General features: G+C 37.2%; 1 protein-coding gene across 1 annotated transcript; it reads right to left on the bottom strand.

The window, feature by feature from the left end:
• Nucleotides 1-11,588: 11,588 nt before the first annotated feature.
• LOC146138767 (uncharacterized) lies at nt 11,589-23,667 on the bottom strand. Its single transcript, XM_083394676.1, has 13 exons — nt 23,529-23,667; nt 22,180-22,313; nt 21,444-21,531; nt 19,828-19,999; nt 19,259-19,380; nt 17,732-18,001; nt 17,150-17,353; nt 16,396-16,581; nt 15,159-15,350; nt 14,681-14,733; nt 14,203-14,326; nt 13,112-13,969; nt 11,589-12,590 (listed from the first exon to the last, which is right to left on the bottom strand). Exons 1-13 carry the CDS (start codon nt 23,593-23,595, stop codon nt 12,343-12,345), a joined length of 2,718 nt encoding a protein of 905 aa, XP_083250802.1. The 5' UTR covers nt 23,596-23,667; the 3' UTR covers nt 11,589-12,342.
• Nucleotides 23,668-23,921: the final 254 nt, after the last annotated feature.

The following is a 23,921-nucleotide window of genomic DNA, read 5'->3' as shown; positions in this document are numbered from 1 at the left end:
CTTCAGGAATCAATCTCCATTACTTATCAAATTATAACCGGCTAAATAATGTGTCAAAAGTACACAACGCCACAAGTTTTTATGCTCGCCCTTCCATAATTTCATTGAATATATTAAAATTAGGCCATCCTTAAAATACAGTGTACTTAAAATCAGTCTGCAACCTGTAGCGTCAAACCTCTGGGTAATAATTGAACTTACACGGGGGGCTTAATCAGGTTATACTTATATAAAAAAAACCTAATCCGCTTAATGAATCATTCTCGAAGCTGTACTTCAGTATAATCGGCTGATTAATTTATCCACGTAGACAATTACTTTATTTATAACTATTATGCAACTTAAACAAGAGCATTTGTTTGGCTTAGAAAAAACTATGTGATTTAAACGATTTTTTTTAGTTCGTTGCTTAATGCTGCACAGGATTATTTGTAAGGTTCGACTTTGATCACCGCGAGAATACAACCATCCGCTAAGAACGAGAATACAACCACCCACTTATACCATGACTAAGTGCTATAGTTGTCTGCTGTTGTAACAGAGGTGGGCTGTTTTAAGACTGTTGGTGGAATAGGAAAGACCGTTTGGTTCTCTTGTAGAAGCCACTTTGTCATATTGTGTTTACACAGAGAATTTTTGTTTTAATCGATGTGTCGTAACGGAAAATTTTCAGTAAAAATCTATGGCCTAAATTCTTTGCAACCACATTGTAATGTTTGCGTTACTCCTTGCAGCCAATGTGCAAACGATAAGCGGAAAGTTTTCGGTAAAATTCCGTTACGTAGATTTCTTGCAACCACATTGTAATGTTTGCGATATATTTGCAGCGAATTTGCAAAAATTCAAATTGCTGACACCAATTTTTATGCGTCAAGGTATTTACATCCGTTTTTTTGTATGTTTCAAAACACCGCGGTCTGAACATTAGTCGGTTTCCCCGGTCGTGTGATTTTCAAACTGTTGACATTTAACTGGAGTCAGAGGCTGTTTCGCAATCGCATTTTGACATAAAATTTGTATGTTTCGCGTCAGAAATAAGTGTGAAAAAGATTTAGACCACGCCTTGTTATCACGTGATATTTTGTTAAGTATTATAAGAATTAATGACGTAAATCTTTCTTCGTTCGCAGAAATTTTCTTAACTGATTCTCGTCTATAAATAGCGTGTTCAATCAATATAAAAAAGAAGAGAGGCTTTTACAGCTTTGACTGAAGACAGCAAAAATTGACTGTTCATGCATCTGAACTAAAGGAAAGAATTGGACCTGAATGGCCTCACGAAGACAGGCCATCTCAAATCTTGTAGGAGTGTGGTCGATTCATCTTGGCAATTATATAAATGAAGACTCATTAATCGGACCCATACCCCTCACCCTCAAACCTGCTTTAACAAACTCTGACGCTGAATTTGATTGTAGAACTGTAACGAAAGTCCTGATAACATTTGGTACTTGACCAGATTGCGCAAAATTACTAGACATGTTAAATTTTATCATTACAAACAATTAAAAATTGGTAAAAGTCAATAACAGTATATATATATTAAACTTGAAGAAAAGTTTAACTTTCGGGTAGCGAAAATCGCGTTTCGACTTGTTAACAACGTCATAATGTGTTTTAGAAAAAAAATAACTGACTGGTGACGAGGTTTACGGGCATTTATAAACCAAAGCATCCGACACGTTATTGCACGAATAAAATTAAACGAGAAATGCATGGAAAAATAAGAAATTGGGGCAATAATTAATTTTATTTTTGTACAACAAGATAAATTAATTCAGTAAACAATGATTTGAATGTTTAAAAATGCCAACTAAATCAAAGACAATAATCTGAGACTTTTAACATTCAAAGACTTCGTGGTAATCTTGTTTCACAAATGTCCCGGTTTCGAATTACAATAAAATTGTATTTGTTCTCTGTTTTATTTGATTTTCCGCACACTTTATTGTGTGCACTGAAATTAATTCTTAGTGAAATTGGGACGTTTATAAGTTGGTGACAGTTGGTAGCGGCGTAATTATGTTGGTGGACTGCGACGTAAAACTGTTGCTAAATGTCATCAACCCCGGCATGAAAGATGTTGGTATAAGTTGGTCACGAAGTAAACGATGTTGGTAAAAGTTGATCGAGAAGTTAACACGCCAAAACTGTTGGTAAAAGTTGGTTGCTAAGTAAAAATTGTTGGTAAAAGTTGGTCGAGGAGTAGCCTTTTCTAAAGTAGGTAGTATTTTGAATAATTTAAATTCTCTTTATTCATTTTCAACATAGTGAGATTTATTTGAAACGTTCAAAATGCTACCTACTTCTGTATGGGCTTTAAAATTCTTCCTAAATCAAACAAGTTGGCCAAAACTGTTATACAAAACAGTCGAGTGTTGTTACCAAATTAGTCATTGATGTTAAAGCACAAACTGGTGAGCATCGACCGGTTAAAGCCAGCGCATCTGGATCTTTCACAGCCAGTGCTGGTGGCTCATCCTCCACGTAGAGGGCAGCCAACGAAACTTTCACCTCTACCCAATCCGCCACCGCCTTTGGATCCCCTGCAGCCGATGTCCGTCCTTCAGCCACCGGAGCCGGTACCGCCACCCTCGGACGAACAGTTCTTACGCACGCGCGCTCGCAGTTATTTTCGCTTTCCATCGTCGTGATTTTGTATTCGCCGTTCTTTACGCATTGTTAAGAAGTTATTTGTCCGTTTCTGGAGGGGGTTATGTAGCGGCACTTTATGTCTTTATTATTCACACTTTATTATTGCACCGAATCGGACATATTGCCTTTTTCTTTTCGTTCTCTTCCTTTCCATTGCATTGTGTAATTGTCTGCCCTTTTTTTCGGGACCAGGAACTGAAAGCAACACAGAAAGCGTCTCGCTTCACGCCCCACTTTTACCCAATGTTCACCGCAACGTCCCGATATTCTTTGTATACCACCGCAACCCTTTGTTCCCATCCGACCGAGGCAAACTCGACGTGATCGAGTTATTACTGTGCCTGCTCGTCACAGAACGTGACTTACGCACTGGTGGGGTGATTTGAAGCGTATCCTTTTATTATGTGTGTTACGCGGCATGCTACACGCCACACGCCTATTCTATCGTGCTGGTGCCGAGCGGTCACTCGCTTGGTCATTCTAAAATACAAGCGGACGTGTGCACTTCTCTTGCTCCATTGTTCGGTGATTGCAGCACGGAAAAAAAAACAGTTGTTTATTAAAGATATCGCCAATTAACTTCAGGCAAACGCCCATTAGTGAGGAACCGGTTTGCTGTTGAGAAATGCTTACAACGTTTGAAGTTTCCCCCGGACTTTGTTGGGTAATCAGCAGTTAGAACAAGGTGCTTTTCTTCGTCGATTAAATATCTCGTTTTATTGCTATCAGCTTCGTCACCCCAAAGCATAAACACAAGATGAGTAGAACAAACACTAAGGAGTCCAATAACGTTGTTGGTGAAAATATCCCAGCCACAATCTTTGTGTGAATCTGGTTCGCCTTCTCTCACTGTCAATCTTCTGTTGAGCAGCAGAACACCTTGAGCTGCCCAGTTGATCAGGCTTCCATCGTTGTATCGCAATCAAACCGTAAGGCTTCGAACACCTTCCATATAACAGTTTCGTGATTAACGGTATAATGAGGAAAAAGACTAAATGCAAGGCCGTGATCTTGTCCAGCCAAACAGTAGGGATGTTCCCCAAGGATTATAACTTTAACATCCCGAGATTCCCGAGGACTGCAATACCAAGTCCATGAAAACACGAAACGCTCAGGAGGAAATATTGGTAGTTTAACGTCATCATCATCTTCTCCCTGGTCATACCTTAACTGGTAATTCTCAAACTCTAACCGTTCTTTTGCAACAAAACTCAAAGTCCTTTTTAGGATTCTGTTGAATTCAATATCAAAAAAAACTTTGACCCAGTCTTCCCCAATCATAACATCTCCTCTCTTCTCATTTTGAACCTTTTTGCCTTCCTCAGGCGGCTAAAAATCCATTTGGTTAATTGTGTACAAATGTTGAAGATTCTGGCATTCCCACAGTGCAACTTGTCTGTATTGGGATTGTATTTCATTTGACGGGTCCCTTGGCCATAGTGCGTCTGGTACCCTGAAATCTTGGTGTAACGTTGCTTGGTCCAAAAAATTCAATTTTACAATACAAAGAATTGAGTAACTAAAGAATAATGCTTATTAGATTTAATAATTTGTAAAAAAAACAAATCATGGACAGGCACTCCAGGAACAATACTATATTGGCGCACAACCACGTCAATTGACGTCATGTTATTAGGCGCATGATTTACGAGTAATTATCCCCGTCGTGCATAGAACATGGGATACGCAGGTGTTTTGTAATCTCCAGATTAAGCCTCAAGTCTGCCCAATTAATCCTTAAGTATGCTTAAGAGTGTCCGAGGCCTGGGCCCGGTCCTATTTGTACTCACATTGAATAAAAGAGGTTTACAAATTCCAGGCCTAATTTTTGCTACACATTCACCCTTTACCTTACGTTTTACTTTAAAAAACAAAAATAAAACTAGTCCAATTGGCCAAATAGGTTTTGCTCAGTCAATTACTAACTAAGTCTTTTCGGTTAATCAATAGCTGGAAATTGTTCTTCTGGTGTAAACGAAGTAGAACCCGACGTTTCGGAGATACCTGCTGACCTTATCAGGTTAATTATTACTGACCTTATCAGGTTAATTATTAAACGAGAGTGCGTTAGTCAGATTATATACAAAGAACTAGGCCTATAAAATAAAACGAATATAGCAACGATGCCTCGTATAGCGGTCATTCACATGTAGGTTTCAGCGAAATAACAAAAATAATCAGGATAATAATTTAAAACTAGAATGCGTCAGTCAGCTTATAAGATCAAGGTGTCTGCTGCTGAAACGTCGGTTTACACAACAAGGGCGTTTTCGATCTATTAATATGTTGCCTAGTTGAGCTAATTCTGCCTTTCGGTCAGTGGTGAAGAATCTAGTCACCAGAGTAGGACCATTTACATTAATTCAGTTTAATTACAATTACTCCCTTAAGGATTCAATTATAATTACAATTACCCAGCAACTCGAAAAGGCATCTACCTAACTGATTGTGTCTTAAATATCTCATTCAAAACTTACTTTGATGTGCAGTCAGGCGTGTACCTGCTGATTACGCATGCGTGTCGAACTAACAATATGTATTTATTCAAGTTAGGGCCATCATTAAAATACATCAAAGAAAGTGTACATCAAAGAAGTCTAAAACCTCTGATGAATAATTGACTTAACTTACGCGGTTGTAACTTATTAGGTTTACACTTAAAATAAAAAAAACTGCTTCAGGAATCAATCTCCATTACTTATCAAATTATAACCGGCTAAATAATGTGTCAAAAGTACACAACGCCACAAGTTTTTATGCTCGCCCTTCCATAATTTCATTGAATATATTAAAATTAGGCCATCCTTAAAATACAGTGTACTTAAAATCAGTCTGCAACCTGTAGCGTCAAACCTCTGGGTAATAATTGAACTTACACGGGGGGCTTAATCAGGTTATACTTATATAAAAAAACTAATCCGCTTATTGAATCATTCTCGAAGCTGTACTTGAATATAATCGGCTGATTAATTTATCCACGTAGACAATCACTTTATTTATAACTATTTGGCAACTTAAACAAGAGCATTTGTTTGGCTTAGAAAAAACTATGTGATTTTAACGATATTTTTTAGTTCGTTGCATAATGCTGCACAGGATTATTTGTAAGGTTCGACTTTGATCACCGCGAGAATACAACCATCCGCTAAGAACGAGAATACAACCACCCACTTATACCATGACTAAGTGCTAGTTGTCTGCTGTTGTAACAGAGGTGGGCTGTTTTAAGACTGTTGGTGGAATAAGAAAGACCGTTTGGTTCCCCCAAACCTGCTTTAACAAACTCTGACGCTGAATTTGATTGTAGAACTGTAACGAAAGTCCTGATAACATTTGGTACTTGACCAGATTGCGCAAAATTACTAGACATGTTAAATTTTATCATTACAAACAATTAAAAATTGGTAAAAGTCAATAACAGTATATATATTAAACTTGAAGAAAAGTTTAACTTTCGGGTAGCAAATATCGCGTTTCGACTTGTTAACAACGTCATAATGTGTTTTAGAAAAAAAATAACTGACTGGTGACGAGGTTTACGGGCATTTATAAACCGAAGCATCTGACACGTTATTGCACGAATAAAATGAAACGAGAAATGCATGGAAAAATAAGAAATTGGGGCAATAATTATATGGGCCGAAAATTTATTTTAGGGACATATCTTGTTTTTGCTGCTAAGACAAAATAACTCGCTATATACCGATAACTCGGGGTTTTTGAAAGGCTTTCAAAAAGAAGTAATAAAAATATTTGTTCTCTACGGCAAATGCAGTAAGAGTCTTAATCGAGCGAACCGAGCGACAAATTCGTTTATTTGGCCGAATTGGCAAAAGTTTTAATTTATAAGGAGACTTGAAGCCTTCGGCCAGAGTTCAAACATAGATAATTGTAAGGCCTGACCATCGGGGGCCAAATAACTGTAAGAATTTACGATTGAAGGCCAGGTACAAAAGTTTTTGTCAAACTCAATCAACTAGATCATCGTTAAACAAATGAAATATAAGAAACGATGCATAAAAATCTGTACCGAGGCTTAACTCTAAAATAAGACAAACTAAGAACATAACTCAAACATAAGTACATTAGTATTTTCTACCAAAAAACAAGCACAAGTCTTAGAAAAACGCACGAATGGTAGCCCTGACTATACAGCTGCAAATTGTTCACACTCTCTTTTCCTAAGCCTTTTGAAGTCTGTCGGACTTAATCATACACTGAATCGGGCAAACAGGTGTTGCTGTTTGGTAAGGCTCAGCACATTCAGTCATTCGTATATAAGTAATTGCGCTACGTTATGCACCACTGAATCATGACCGACCCGTTTTTTTCTAGAACAACACGACTGAACTCTATAAAACCTGGATAGCGCAACTAGCGGCACGCGTGAGCGGTTTTTGAAGCCAATTAGAAGGCTGAAACGCCATCTTGTAAAGGTCCTAAAATGCGCAAAATTTGCATTACGCCTTATGGAGAAGGGTGTTAGTGACAGCGTTTTCTGACTATTTAGGAATGCTTGTGACTTAAAATTAGTGGTTTCTAAGGCCGCAAGCCATACTTCAATTATTTAAAGAAGAAAAAATAAATAAAACTGTATAATTAACGCAAAAATCTGCTTTTTAAAGACGACTAAACCAGTGTATTTTTCCCATTTATTTTTAGACTACTTATAACTTAAAGTTGGTGGTTTCTAAAGCGACAAGCCAATATCTGACTATTTAGAAATAAAAAAACGTTAAAAGCACCTATTTTTTGTGTTTTTTTACGAGACTAAACCAGTATGACAGTTTTACACTCAACTATACTTATCTTTTATTAAATCTTTTGTTCAATTCTTTCTGCTTGTTGGTTACTTTTGAGTTAAAACTATAATAGTACTAAAATAATGCTCTGCATTTTTGTTATGTAAAGGCTTCTATTTAAGTTTTATTTTATTTTGTAGACAGACATGGAACAAAACTCGTGTTCGGCTAGGATATCCTTAACCAGGTTATAATTTAAAAAACCCAAGGATGCATTTTATTGGATGTCCTGAAGGTTAGCCATATTTTTGCATATACTTCTATAGACTGACACAGTCGGTTTTAAAAGTAACTTGGTTGCTTGCAGCAAAGGAAAAACGCAATAATTGAAAAATATTTAACAACAGTAGCAATAAACAAATAGTACAAATTTAAAACAACAAGTGAACATGTGATTAATAAAACTTATTGATTGTTAAATAAAACTAGCTTGCTAAGCTTTTTTCTTATTTTTTCTCCCACTATTTTTTCAGAGGTTTCCTTTCCAAGATGGTACAGCCTTATCTTACTGTAGCACTTCGATACAACTTTGATCAGTTGAAAGACATGATTATCAATCAATCACTGTACTGTCAAACATGTGACTATCTAAATCAGGAAATAATTGGGATGCATTAATACTGTGTAATACTGATGTTGCAATGGCATCTGGAATTCCTGTATTAATCTGTAATTTTCCACCAGAACATGCCAACAATCTTAAGAAGCATTTTTCGGTGTCAGAGCACACCCTAATTACACTTTCTGATGGTTTCATAAGACCTCCTCTGTCTTTGAATGTCAAAAAACTGGGTTGTGCTATCATTTTCTGGGAACCAAGTGCCAAGGAGCAGGTAAAACATGTTGTTTGTTTTTTTGCCATCTTTGCAACATACCCAGCTTTGTATGTAATAGCTGTTTTTTTATATTCTGATAAAATTTTTATGTTTGGACTGTCACAGTAATCATGGTCTGTTGAAATGGGCAGACGTTCAATGAGGTCATATTTTTTAATTAATGCCACATCAGTTAACTTTACCTCCGTATAATTTGTTTTACAGGTGTCGCTTATTGCATCCAGAATTGTTGTTGAATCCTGGTTGGAGCAATTACCATTTGTACCTTTAATACAGCTTCTCATCAAAAGACGCTTGAAGGCTGCTGTGAACTGTTGTGCTGTTGGGTTATTATTGCAGCCACCAGCAGTTCGGACAGCACTGAAAAACAATTCTAGGTGATCTTGGCTAAACTTGTACATTAACAAATAACTTAGTGGAGCATTGGCTCTGCCAACTAAGTTATCGAACAAACCTTTTGTGCTCTGGATACAGGCTAAAAAACCAACAAAACCAGTTTTTCTTCTGGAAATGTGCATTGGAGTGCTGTCAGTTGTTTTTAACTGCATTATGTAAGTAAAACATTCTGAAAGAAAGGGATCCCATACAAACTTATTCGCAATCCGAAGGGCAGACTTAAAACCTTTGGCGAGGGGATTTCTTGAATTTAAAATGTCAAATAAACGATCAAACATTCGTAAGAACCTGACAGTTGGTGCAAATCCCTTAAATTCCTTTAGTTTTAAATTCTCTGCACAATATTGGATGGCATCAGCCACATCAGAACTCAATGCCTGTGCTGCAAGGTTTACCTTCATTTTTTGCTGCTGCCATTTGATGTGTGCCAGCTTAAGCTTGTTGCCCAAACGCAAACCTTCATTTTGTTGGAGTTTTTGCAATGCAATAATGTATTGCCATTTGATTTTTCCTCCATCTCCATCTACCAAAATTCCCCAATCAGCAAAAGTATTTCGCACAAGTTTAAGCATATGGCAAACATCAAGAAGAACATAAATCCGCTCGGTTTTGTTCGAGGGAAGTTTGCTGTTAAGCAACCGTTGATATTTTCGAATCCGTTTTCCGTTTGTCCGCAACGCAATTGTCAGCCTTCAACGTCGCAACGGTAAAGAAGCGCAGTGTTCTAGAGTTTAAAAGACAGCATCAAAGCATAAACAAAGCGAATGCACAAAGATCATTCGCGCGAAGCGACACTTTTTTGCATTTATGTATAGTTAAAATAGTCAAAAAGTAAAATTGACTCGTGTCTAGTTTGTCAAATAGGCGGCGGGACGGATCCGGCGGTAGGTGCCCCTTCTCTAATAGTTCTCATTATTATCGTCGATTGGGTCTGGAGCATTAATGTCGTCACACAAGCTAGTAAATGAACAGTTTTGTCTAACAAGCAAGTAATAGCATTGTTACGTCACATAAGTAATGTGCGCGTACACCCACGAGCCAGGCAAATAACTACTTCCTCATTCTTATTAGGAAATGAGTCCTTAAATACAACTAAAAAAATATTTGTGATTACAGGCTGCTAATGAATTAAAATTCCCAAGATATGGAACAGATATCCCCAGATCCCAAGGTCTAGACTGAAATCCCAAGATCTTGGGAAAAATCGAGTGGCAGACCTGCTAGAACCGGCGATAAAAGGAACGAGAAAGATAAGAAAAAGGCAAACATAACGCTTCGATAAATCCGGGTCGGTGTAGTGTCGCTACAATCACACAGTTTGTTTATTTTGAAGTTTTAGATTGGAGTTGGTACCTGCAATACAAAAGCTATAACGCTGTATCCATTCGTGCAATGCCCAAAACGCCTTTATATCGTTAAAGCTGTCGAAATTTTGATTTTTGATGTTGAGATAGACGGTTCAAAGTTGCTTCTGGTTTTAGGTTGTTAATTTTTAGGTTCGAATACTACTTTACTAGAGATAATTCGGCTTTAGATATTGTTGCTTTTATTGCGTGTTATTAAGAGGTAACAACCACCTTGACCATCTAGCTCAGTGGTTCTTAACTTTTTCCTTCCTGCACCCCTTTTAATTCACCAACCAATTTTCGCGCCCTTTCCAGAATTGCCTAAATAACAAAACCATTGTAGGAAAATTTTATTTTGCAACTAAAACAGTAACACTGTACCATATTGTGAGTTATTTTTACATTTAACTGAACTTAGAAATAAATTACAGTAACACATTTTCTGTGCCTGATTCAGTATCCCCACACACCCTTGGAACAGTTCTTTTACCCCTTAGAGGTGCAAGCACCCCTGGTTAAGAAACCCTGTTCTAGCGGTAATGTAATTTAAGGCCGCATGTGTCAGGATTGTTTACGTCTGCAGATCCCTCTAAACTCTTAAATGAACTGCAATACCAGAACAAACGATAGTCACTCTAACCACTTTTCTTGCAGGAAATCGGTCTTGGTAAACTTGAAAGTAGGGCCTCGATACGACTCCACTCTCAATCAGGGCTGCGGAGTCGGTGCGATTTTGTCGAGTCCCGAGTCCGGCCCTGACTCTACAGCCTTTATTTCACCAATTTAGGTAACTAAAATAAAATGAATATTCAGCATTCCACTTATAAGGGGGTCGTATAATTCTTTCACTCTCAATACATGGTTGGAAAATATTCCACCATATGCTATTCCAACTTTACAATTTTCAGTTGGCAGCCATATCAGTTTCAAAATTTGGTACTGCGCATGCGCATGTCGGACGCGGGACTCGGGTATTTCTACGTGGTCTTACTCGAGTCCCGAGTCGGACTCCGCAGCCCTGCTCTCAATTATGTTGATGTGTCGTCGATTTTTCCTGACTTTTTCGATACCGCCTATAAAACTTTATTACACTTACACCAAAAAAAAAGGATGAAAAAATACTGCAATACGACATTGGTATAACTCAATGACTTGGACAAAAATGCCCATAACGATAAAAACAAATTTACTGCTGAAACAAGTTTGGTTTTAAAAGAGATCAATCATCTTCCCCTATTTAAAAGGAACATACTTTTCTTTGGGTCCGTCTTTTGTGGATAATTTTTAAACGCCAATTAAAAAATCTATTAGGCTTTTGTTGGTGTATGTATCCCCTTTTCTTGAACTTTTCGTTCCATATTTTGTGATGATAAAAGTTGACTTACCCTTTTAAAACAATAAGCGCACTTAAACTTCTTCAAAATTACCACCCAAGCCTAAAGGTCTATAGCAGTGGTTCTCAACCTTTTATGCTTCGTGGCCACCTTTGAAAGGTTTTCGACCCTCGTGACCCCCTGCTTATAAAAATACCAAGCATTGTGTTTAACGTATTCACTTGTTTTACTTCTTCACGTTAGTAACAAATACAGCAATTAATCAACAAATAATTGCACTTTTAAAAATTGTACAAATAACATTTTAATTTCAATTAACTTAGTTAGCCATTACAAATCTTGTTCTTCGACGCCGTCAAGGTATTTTTTATATTCGGTTGTGTTTTGTACTGAGTCAAGCGCTGTCACCACATTCGTAGAGATAATTCTTCGATTTTCGTTTTATTAATGTGTTACTGTTAGCCTACTTGACAAATAAGCTGTGCATGAACCGTTGAATGTTGGCTTAAAAATGACTTTGAATATTTGAATAACCCTGTAGAGTACTATGTATTGTAGGATGGAATGTTTCTTTTGCACTGAACGCCCGAAAATTGAACGCCCGAAACTGCAAACCATTTCACCTGGCATTGCACATTAGTTGCTCGCCTAACAGCATTTTTCGGATGCTTAATGATTACGCAAGGGTATCGGCAAGTAATAATTTGCATGGCTACGTTACAAGAAAGGTTAACAGTAATAATGAAAAACACAAAATTAAGTTACCTGGTAAATTTTGAAATAGTGAAACTTTGGTTTTCGCAATATCTAGCTAGAGAGTTATGCCCGTTGCCCCCCAATAACCGCTCCGTAGCCCCCCAGGGGGGCCGAGGGCCACGGTTGAGAAACCCTGGCCTATAGGATTAGTGCTGTGGAAAAAGCGCACATTTCATCAAAGGTTTACCAACGGCGTAGTCGCAAAAAATAGTTACGCTCAAACAGCCGCGTTTTCCGTAGCGTAGCGTTTATACGCCCACACAAGGAGCACGATGATGAAAATGATGAACACCAACGCGCAAACGATTCCCACGATAATTGAAACGGGAACGGTCGACAGCCCTTGGGTTGTGTTTGGAACTTTAGAGGCTGTGGTGCTTACATGAGGCATAGCGGTATCTGGTGTTTCAGTTGCTGTTGGAGCGCGAACGCTTGTCGTGACTTTTGTTGAATCTGAGTTTGATGCTGAAAAAAAAAAGGCATTATTTGCTACCAAAACAGTGTTGTAGGCCTAATGTTTTTTGCCCACGAATTGAGAAGCACTGCATTGGGTTATTTAATTAAACCTACAAAGACATAACGAATAAGACAATATTGTATTTGGAACTGAGGTTTGATTTGCACAGAATGCATTTCGCATAAAGACTCAAGCCAATGACTTGACTTAAGTCCACTTAAGTCACTGCTTTCAAATGATTTGCTTTAATTTAAGTCCCCTTTTATTTTTGTCACTGACTTGACTTGAAGTTGATTTGCTCTAATAATGACTTGTGACTGGGACTTGACCTGGGCAACTGATGACTTGGATTAGAATTTTTGCAAAAGACTTGACTTAGACTTAAGGTATTTCAAAATGACTTGTTTACAACACTGGATCGGATAGATTAAATGATTGGAATTAAATATGTAAAAATGTAACCTGCCCTTAAACTTTATTAATGCTGTTAATAATAATAATAGTTTATCAACATTTCCACTTGAACTACCTGTTTGTGTAGCGGAAGCTGTACTTGAACCATCGCTAGATGTAGGAATTGGTGTTTCAGCAGTTGTACTTGAACTACCGGTTGTTGTAGGCACTGGTGTTTCAGCAGTTGTACTTGAACTACTGGTAGTCGTAGGCACTGGTGTTTTAGCAGTTGTACTTGAACTACTGGTAGTTGGAGGGACTGGTGTTTTAGCATTTGTACTTGAACTACTGGTAGTTGTAGGCACTGGTGTAGAGGCAGTTGTACTTGAACTACCAGTAGTTGTGGGCACTGGTGTTTCAGCAGTTGTACTTGAACTACTGGTAGTTGTAGGCACGGGTGTTGCGGCAGTTGTACTTGAACTACCGGTAGTTGTAGGCACTGGTGTTGCGGCAGTTGTACTTGAACTACCGGTAGTTGTAGGCGCTGGTGTTGCGGCAGTTGTACTTGAACTACCGGTAGTTGTAGGCACTGGTGTTTCAGCAGTTGTACTTGAACTACTGGTAGTTGTAGGCACTGGTGTTGTGGCAGTTGTACTTGAACTACCAGTAGTTGTAGGCACGGGTGTTGCGGCAGTTGTACTTGAACTACCGGCAGTTGTAGGCACTGGTGTTGCGGCAGTTGTACTTGAACTACCAGTAGTTGTAGGGACTGGTGTTGAGGCAGTTGTTGAACTACCGGTAGTTGTAGGCACTGGTGTTGAGGCAGTTGTTGAACTACCGCTAGTTGTAGGCACTGGTGTTGAGGCAGTTGTATTTGAACTACCGGTAGTTGTAGATGGGGTTGTAGCAGCAGTTGTACTTGAACTACCAGTAGTTGTAGGCACTTGTGTTGATACAGTTGTACTAAAACCAGTAGTTGTAGTGGGTGGTGTTGCTAAGGATGTTTGCATCGTTTTTGTCGTCGTGGGAAAATATAAATAAATGGAAAAAGTTCAAAATTTAAAACAAATTTAAAACCATGAGTAGGCCTATTTAAATATGATAAAATAATTTATCTGATTTCATAATTAATTATAGCATTTTTAGTTAATGAGTGTTATTGCACATACGCTTTACTTAACAGGTGCTAAAAATATCTATATTGCAAATAGTGTGGACTTTACTTACCTAAGTAGAAAGTAGAGTTAGACGCGGGACTTAGAGCAGATTCGTTTCCATCGGCTAACCTGGTCTTGACTTGACCCAAGAGAGAATAGTAACGACCAGTTGTTAACGATTTCGAAGTTTTTACCTATTAAAAGGAATGTTTGAAGTTTAGAGGTTTATTAATCTACGTCGGATAGTAAAACAAGACTTTAATATTTGTAAGATTGATATAGGAGAAAATCAGCCCGCATTGATACCCCTTACTACCACTTACCATCGGATATCTGTCCGGACCTAATACTATTGAATATAACTACTATAAAAAGTAAACGAGTCTTGAATTGGGATTCATGAGTGTGTTTGCTTGTTTCTTTTGCGAGAAAAACTTCAAAATGTCTCTTTTAAAACCATTTGTTTAAAAACCGTTCTTGATCATTCAATGACTAAATAAAGATTACAGGCTACAATATATACCAGGGGTGGGCAATTATTTTTTGACAGCGGGCGCAAGAGACACAGTAATGTCTTTGCAAGCCGGATCAATAAACGGATCTGAAATACACATAATATAAAGCGTTATACCTTTTAAAAGAATCTTTAAATATCCTTGTTTTAACAAGCTGGTAAGAGAAGGAATCCGCGAGGATGCTTTAAAACAGTAAAGTAGTCAATAAAATATTGCCTAAATATCGGATGTTCGTCGAACTCTAATTTAACAAAATTTCCCCTTTGCAGAGTTTAAGCTTTTAGGGTAAATATTGTTTTAAAATGGACGAAAACATAGTGAAACGTATGATGTTAAATGAAAAAATATATATTCATGTATGAAAAAATGTGTTTACTTAGCGAAAGCTGTCAAAAAATAGTTTTTTGGGGCGTGGTCTCGCCCTGAAAGTTTTTAGGGGGCGTGGCCTCGCACAGTGTTAGGTATAACATAAAACTTTCAAATGTTTTAACATGTTCAACCTGCAATTTACTTGAGCTGTCAATGTCTTTTTCCGCAACCTTGATATTATCCACACCTGTGCTACCATCGTAAACGGAAAAGATGTATTCAATTGCTTTTGACACTGGTTTGATATCGAACTGAACTACACCATTTGTATCGTTCAGATGGTCAACCACTTTACTTGAGATGAAATCTTTGCTAGTGTTCATCATTTCGGGACCTGCATAGTTAAATAAAGCCTAACCCTTTAACAAAAGAAGTATTTCAGGAACACATTAGGGTAAGTATTTAACCTTATAATATGTTAAAATGAACAGTTATTTATCTGGGAATTAATTAAAACAAAAAAAGTAAAAACGTTCATAAATACTTTACTGGGGATGTCCTTTAATATCGGACTTAAGCCAATACCTGATACCAAGTGATAGTATCGGTACTAGTCCGATACTAGGGTAGGATCATTAGTATCGCTGCCGACTCGATACCAAATAATATTGGAAATTTAGCCATGGCTTGCGATTCATTGCAGCGATTCTACCTTGAAAGGTAAAGTTATCAAAAAATATGAGGTGAACTCCAGAAAGTAAATTCACTAACGACAAAGCAAATTTTAGCCTAACAACCTAAATTCTACCCTTAAACGCTTCAGTTTAAGCTATTTTGCTTGTTTGAGCACAGTAATGACGTCATTTTGTAGTGGGGCGGGTCGCGATATCTTTAGTCCAAAATATATGGATGGGTGTCGAAATAATGTCGAGTATTATTATTTCAGATGTTGGTGTAACATCGACATTTGTTTAACTGAAACAGATTCTTAAAAGGAGGTATAATGGTGACTGTCGTGCCCGTTTCAAAGTGTCCATTTTTAAGTAATGATGGTTAACGCAAAATTATGCTCTTCAAGCATACTCTAAGACCACGTGTTTTTTGTTTAGTGAAATTTGTTTACCTTATGACTTTGCCGCGTTGGGCGTGCATAGTATTAGCACTTTATCTTTTCCTCAGCTTAATGGCTGTACCTAAACCACGTAAAAGTTCGCAACAAGCGCCAAAACAAACATTGCGTTAAATTGTTTTTAAAGTTGGGTGGCTATAATTCACGATACTATGAAGATGCAACATTTATGCACGCAAAGTGTATTTTATTATCAAGCCCTAAAGTCGTACTGGCCAACGATAACTGCATATAGTATCCCTATATCTCATAGAATAACATCGGGCCTTATAGGCGATTTTTTAAAGTGGCAACCTACATAAGGTTATACCTGTTGTGTAAACAATTGTGTATTTCTGCGGAACATTGCTCAACTCAGCTTCGTAGATCCGATCGTACATGAACAAGCTTGCAGCGTTGTTGTTAACGCAGGAAAGCAGAAAGTAATCTTGCTCGATCCCGTAAACTGTGTTACTCGTAAAGTTGAAGATCACTGAACCGACAGGAGCCGAAACACCTTAAATGACAATCAAGGGATTATTTTTTGGTCGTGGTGATGCTTTGGAGCTAATGCAGCTGAATGATATTTTTTGTGAAGTAGTATGACTAGATATGTAAATAAAATGTGGACTAGTTGAATTTTGATATCGCAATTGTTTGTTGACATTGTACTTGAACACCCAAAAGTTATAGATGGGTATCCCCCATACACATCATACATCCCTAATAATGATTTGACTTAAGTGCACTCACACTATTTTCAAATTACTTGACTTGACCTAGGTCTGTTGAAACGACTTCGGAGTAAATTTCTTAAATTAAAATCAATTTTTTTTATTAAGCATTTTTGAAAATTGGTTATTTATCTTTACTTTTGCATGTAAAACATTTTGATTGCCATACGTTGCGTTTAAGATATCCTTGACTTGAGTTATATCTCATAATCGGACGAATTTATCAGTTAACGTTTTATTTTTACGACAAAGCCTTGACTTGAAGTTAACTCTTTAGTCATTCAAAATTGACTTGTTTTCAAGGCTGATACGTTATACAAAAAATCCTATAAATACCAATACTTTACTTACCAACATTGTCAATTGTCAATTGTATTTCACTATCAAACTGCCCATCGCTTCCTCTTGGCATCAAAACCTTGCCAACGTTTCCATCTTGTGAGTGAAAAATCCAGTTGCGCTTATCTGTGATGTTTCTAGAGTGGTAACAACTCGTCTCGGGCAAGAAACTTGTCGGGTATGTAAGGAAGCCGTAACTCGAAACTCCTGCCGACGCTGGACAGAAATACGCAAATTTTCGTTATTTGGTTGTTCTAACTCACCGTCAAACTAGGGATCTCAAACGTCGACAACGAAACGGTCGACCGATGGCCCCCGATCGTCCCTTACCCTCTCCCTACAGCTTCAGTAATTATTTTAACGTTTTAGATTTAGATCTTATTACGATAAAGCTTGGACTTATCCCGGCTGTTTTATGTCTTATTCAGACGATTTCGGTCTTATTTTACCATGGGTATTACTGCGTATTATGGTTCATTATGTCGATTGTCTTAATACTATGGTTTTATAGATTCTTCTTCTTTAGGTATTGTTGCTTTGTAGGTCCTATTGTGTGTCCCACCAATATGGTATCATTGCCTATACATTACTCACGATGGTATTTGACGATTGAGCCACTGAACAGCGTCGTATTTCCAAGCAGGTAGCCGGAATCGATTTCATCTTGGGTTGGAGGCTCTTTGTTATTCAGTTTCAATTCATACAAGCCAACTATAGCATCAGCTTGTTCGGTCAATTTCAGGAGAGTGACATTGTGGACATTGCTGTTGTTCTTGTAGGCTTCTTTCAGTTGCAGTTCGGCGGCACTAGTATCGTTCGTTGATCCGGTGAGCAAAGTCACTCTTCCGAAAAGAGAAAGCAGTCCTAAGATATCAAAAACGTGCGAGAAACTTGTTATTTAGAAACTTGTTTATAGATTTAGTTGTTGCTGTTGTTTTTTCGTTTGAGCCAAGATTTTCCAGTATTCCGGGCTAGATTTTGGGGCAGATGTTCGCCAGCCAGTTAGGAGAGTAAAATGACCGTCAAACGGAGAGTTTATAAGCAACCAATCTAAAAGCGGAATTTCGCGCAACAAATATAATTTGAAATATTTCTAAAAGACGCGGAGATAAAAGCAATAAATGTACCAATAGGACAGGTTAACTAGCGGGCCGTAGGTTAATTGTTATTCCTTGCCATAATAACAAACTGTTATACACAGGGTTACGTCACAAAGTTACATCAAAAGTATAACCTTTTGAACACAACACAGTTTGTTAATTCGGTTAAAGTTTTAGATTGGACAGTTGTTACTTTCAATACAAAAGCTACAACGATGTAATCGATTCACGCGGTGAACGTTTTTTCAATTGGTTATAGGTAAAAAAGCAAAACATACAGTTTGGTTCCACGGATCCGCCCTGTTGGGACCTGTGTTATGTTCTTTTCTGGTGAGCCACAATACCATGCAACAAGAAAACGACTTACAATTAAACACTTTGTTTATAAGCTTTTATGGCAATATTAGTCGCCCAGATTTAAGACTTTCTTTAGCTTCATTGTTCAACCTTTTTAACTAGCGGACATTTATGAGGCCAAGCAATATGACCATATTCATTTGAGCCTAATATATTTTGCAACTATAAGTCTCGAAGAATATGGTGTCCTTTAAAGCTTTCAAAGCGTAATTTTAGAGTGCATTGATTTAAAGGCCCCTTTACACTACAGCTGCACTGAGCTGAGCAAAGCGTAATTTGCATTTAAATTATATTGTGGCGAGCGTTTCACGCTTTACTAAACTCAAGCCCCGTGCAGCAGCTGCAGCTAGCTTAAAGTTACGCTTTGCTTAACTCAAGCCCAGTGCAGCTGGAAAAAAATACGCTTTGGAGCGATTTTCACGCTTTGCTAAACTCAAGCCCCGTGCAGCAATAGAAAAACGTTACGTTTTGTCGCGATTTTTACGCCCAGCGCAGCTCACAGCAGCTGTAATGAAAACAATTTCACGCCCAGTGCAGCTCAGCTCCGCTCAGCGCAGCTGTAGTGTAAACGGGCCGTAAAGGTGGCTAAATACCACACAGGTAAATGCTTTCAGCCTAAAACAGATTAATTTTGTTTAGTTTGCGCGCAATTACGTCGTTCCACCTGTGGTAAAGTTGCGCCATTCTCCGAACGGGCTTTGTGCTTCGGTGTAGTTGATGTTTGACAGCACTTGTGATATTCGGGCTCTGGCTTGGTAAGCTGCGTTGGAAGAGAGATTTGTGATTCTGCCAAAAAATGAATTTGATTTTCACACAAGGTATTTTCCAAACGAGATTTTAACATCTTTAAATTAAGAAAAACGTTGTGATAATTACATATTATGATGTTGTTTTTTTTACAGAGAAGCAGTTTTGCTGTGTTATTACCCCGATAGAAGCGCTCTCTAATTTTCAAATTAATCCCCATGTGCGGGTAAAATTACCCACACTTAAATATCCTAATTATCATGTGACAAAATCGTCCCATGGTGTCGCTATTTAAAAGAAATATTTTAAAAAGGATGCAAACACAATTTTACATATTTAATGCTGTTGCTTACAAACATTGTAAGGATTTCAGAGTGTCATTTGTGACAGAATGTGATAGCGATTTTTAAAATGGCTTTTAAATAATGGCGACCTCAAAAAAAGAACAACTCTTTTATAGGTTTTATCCAGACACCGAAAACTTACACAGATACGTAGTAAGTGTTGGTTGGCCAATGTGGTGCAACTACAGTCTTCGGACTTCCATCAACTTCTTTGTACTCTACAATCCATTGGCTAGCTGTGGGTACTTGCTCCAGGAATAGGGTGGCTACAGTTGGGGTTGTGAAGCTACTTTGAATTGCAGCACCTCCGGGAGCTAAAGATAAATAAGTTAATTTAAGTAATTGACTTGTTTTTCGTAAACCGTATCATGCTCAATAGTGATGCCTGATAGTATTCCAAGTGGCAGTAGGCTATCACTCTTCCAAATGTAGGGTGGTTTCAGTAACGATCAGATACCAAATTATAATAGGTATTTCAGCAATTAATTTGCATTCCAATGCAGCAATTTCTACCGTTTTATGCTCAATAATGATGTCTGATAATATTGGATCGGGGCCGATACCCAAGTGGTCGTATCAGTGCTCTTTGGATGCTAAGGTGGTTTCAGTTCCAAAAATAAAAATAGATATTTCATTCATGGTTTGCATTTCAATGAAGCAGTTTCTACCTTAAACATACTGTACAGTATATAAAGATAGTATATAGGTTGAAAACTGAAAGTAGTTAAACTTCATAACGCTACAAACAAATTCTGGCAGAATAATCGTTTAAAATTATTTTTAAACGTTTTAATTTGTTCTATTTTGATTTTAAGAACGGTGATGACGTTGGTAGACATGCCTAATGCTCAATACTGTTCAAAACAGGTATTGCTATATTGCGAGTCTTTTGTGACATATTAGTGACAAATATACCTAAATTGTGAAACACTTTTAAGCTTAATGAACGTCCGCTTTATTATAAAACATTGGATGTGTAGGCTTGTATTGGTCATTTTGCTTGGTAGAAAAAAATACAATTATTCTAACTACACATCTTCGAGAAAAAAATAAGGTTCGCCCCATTTTAGTTGCTTTTCAACTTTGAACAATTGTACTAAATGTCGAAAGATTTTACCGGTTTAGAATATTAGAACCTTTGACATATGTTCGAATTTTCTCCAATGATACCGCTAATTTCGACAAGTTACTCATTAATCATGATTTATGGTACCAGTTGATACACAGACGGGTACTTTTTTCAACATAGATTTGATGCCATCGTTAAACTTGTGCATGGCAAAATAATGGAAAATGGCACAAAACATGCTCATATACCTAGACTTTAGAGGTGGAACATATAAATGTAAAACAACAACGCATCCAAAAGGGGTTAGTGGTGCAGCAGACATAAAACTGCTTTTATTGCCAATTTATCTAATTACGATGTTGACTCGTGACGCGGTTTGTGTTTTTATAGCACAAAACAAGAGTCTGGCAAACCTGAATCATAAAACCGACGAATTTCGCTTTACAGACTCTGAAAGAGAGTTAAATATAATAAGAATATCAAAGCCCATACAGAAGTGAGTATACTTTTGAACGTTTTGAATAACTCTTTATTAATTTTCAACTTTAACGTTTTGCATGGGCTTTGGTTTTCTTATTACGTCTTACTTTAACCTCCAACAAAAACAATTGTACGTTGTTTTGAGAATAACTTTACTATAAATTTGAATTAAGGTCACTTTTAAAAGTATACATACTATAACGTCTTACCAGTTCGAGCCAGGGTTTGTGAAATAACGATTCCAGATGACCCAGTTGCTTTGACGTCATAAATCACGTTGCTTTTCAAAGAACTTACCTGAATAGAAAATAAACAGTGCAGTCAATTTCATACATAGCCTTTGTGACTTAAATTCTCAAATTAAGAAAGAACGTGCCCTACAAAAACTGTTTTAGGTATTTAAAAAAAGCAAGATGTTTTTTATGAATGAATACCATATTCGATGGGTAATTTTCGTTTATCTTAAGGTTTGGTGAAGTACGTTTACTGTTTTGAATCGATTAAAGGCTATTTTATTTTACTAATGGTCTCTACTATAACTTTATTGTGTGTGAATGACTTAAACCTTAATTTGACTTGAAAAACTGACGAGCCGAAGTGGTTTTATTTTTTTGTAAAAAGGCTTAACTGGGACAATGGGACATTACTGAAAACGACTTGGTAACCACATTGAACCAACCATCTCTTAAAAATTTATTTTTAACGTTTCGTGGGTACACTATGCAGGGATCTGTAATGTAGCTTGATATTGAATAGCACAGCCAAAAAGCTCGAGTAGATCGATACCATCATACAAGATTGTATCAAAAATACAAGTTCGTATTGAATTATCAAGATGATTTCGATCCACTCGAACTTTTTGGCTTAGCCAATCATTGTCAAGTAACTTTCAGTTGTCATAATTTGCAATCCAGAAGACAAAAGTGCTAATATATTTTGACTTACGGTGATGGGGCTCGTTGGTGAAGTAAAGTTTTGCGCGTCATTTTCGTCGTGCTTGGCTGTCACTGTCAGCAAATCGGTGGCACTGTCAAGTGTCACTGTTACGCTGTTTGACGTGACACTCGTCACAGTGACAGCTAAAAATCAAAAGTAATTCCTTGAATGATTTCGCTGCGTTGAATGAAACGTCTGTATGTTGCCTTTCGGTTTAACACAGTATTTTTAAAACCGTGCTAGGGGGCAGAGTTGTAAACAAGTCGTTTTGAAAATACTTAAGTCCCAGTCAAGCCATTGATAAAACAACTTAAGTCCAAGTCAAGCCATTGATAAAACAACTTAAGTCCAAGTCAAGTCATTTGTGAAATAATTCAAGACGGAGTCATGGATTTTTGAATAAATAACAAGACAATTTCTAGTCTAGTCCTGGTCATAAAAATTACACTATTAAAATTGATTTTATGTTAAAATGGTTTGCAGCTTCTATTTGTTCGTCCAACCAGAGTTAAAATATTTTAGTCAAAAGTGCATGACCTATCTAAAAAATTCGCGGCCCACGAATTGAGAAGGATTGGGTTATGTAATTAAACGTATAAATGAATAAAGAAGAATGCTGTAGTTTTACCTACAGCTTGATTTGCACATAAATCATTTCGCAGTAATGATAAGCCAATGACTTGACTAGAGTGCATTAAGTCACTGTTTTGAAATGACTTAAGTTGACTTAAGTCTTTTTGGCACAAAACGACTTCCATTGACGTATTTTGCTCAACTGACCCGGGTTGACATGAAGTTATTAATTAGGAATTATTTTTTTATAAAATTGGGTAATTTATCTTTATTTTGCGCGTAAAACAATTTGCTTGCTATGTGTTGCGTCTATGATATATTTTACTTGAGTTATTGCTGATAATTAATCGGATGAGTTTATGAGTTAAAGTTTAATTTTCAAGGACTTGAAGTTGATTTTCTCTAATTAGGATTTGACTGGGACTTTTACTTGAGTTGTTACGCATAATCGGACAAGTTTACTAGTTTTATTAGTTTAACGTTTGATTTTCATGACAAGGACTTGACTTGCTCTGATTATGACGTGTCTGGGGCTTGTTATTTATTCAAAAATACTTGACTTGGACTTATTTTACAGTGTAGGAGCGAACCACACGCAGAAAGCAAATCAGAAAACTGGCAAAAAGCTATTTTACGACATACACGGGAAAAGTGTATGGAAGGTTTTGGGTTCTTTCCAACCTAAAATTGTAGGCCTTTTAGCTTATTTACTTTAAACCGTGATCGTGTTTGTACAAACGGGTGATGCGACGGACTGGACAGTAAATCGGATTTCGCTGGCTTACCGTTGACCGAAGCTTGAATACAGCATAGGACGAATGCCAAGGAAAGGGTTTTACTTATCGCACTCATATGTCCTTGCAGTTGGCCTAGTCAGCCACTCAAATTAGGTTTTGATTATATTACTACTTTACAGTGACACAATATACAACTCATTACATCTGCAACATAAACCGTTTTGTTAAAGTTAAAAAAAATATGAAATGGCACACAGTACACAAATACACACGTACACACACACACACCAGACTGACCAAAATGTTCTACTTTATAAACATTTTTACCTCAAAGCTTCACAATGTAACCCTTCATGAAAACGGTTACCAAACAAGGTTTGAAACAAAAAACTGTAAAATAGGTTTAGAACAAAAACTAACATAAAAAATTTCACAACAGAT

Source organism: Ascidiella aspersa, chromosome 7 (assembly GCF_963924565.1).
Source record: "Ascidiella aspersa chromosome 7, kaAscAspe10.2, whole genome shotgun sequence".
Classification (NCBI taxonomy): Eukaryota; Metazoa; Chordata; class Ascidiacea; order Phlebobranchia; family Ascidiidae; genus Ascidiella; species Ascidiella aspersa.
This window is presented reverse-complemented; position numbering and strand designations above follow the sequence as displayed.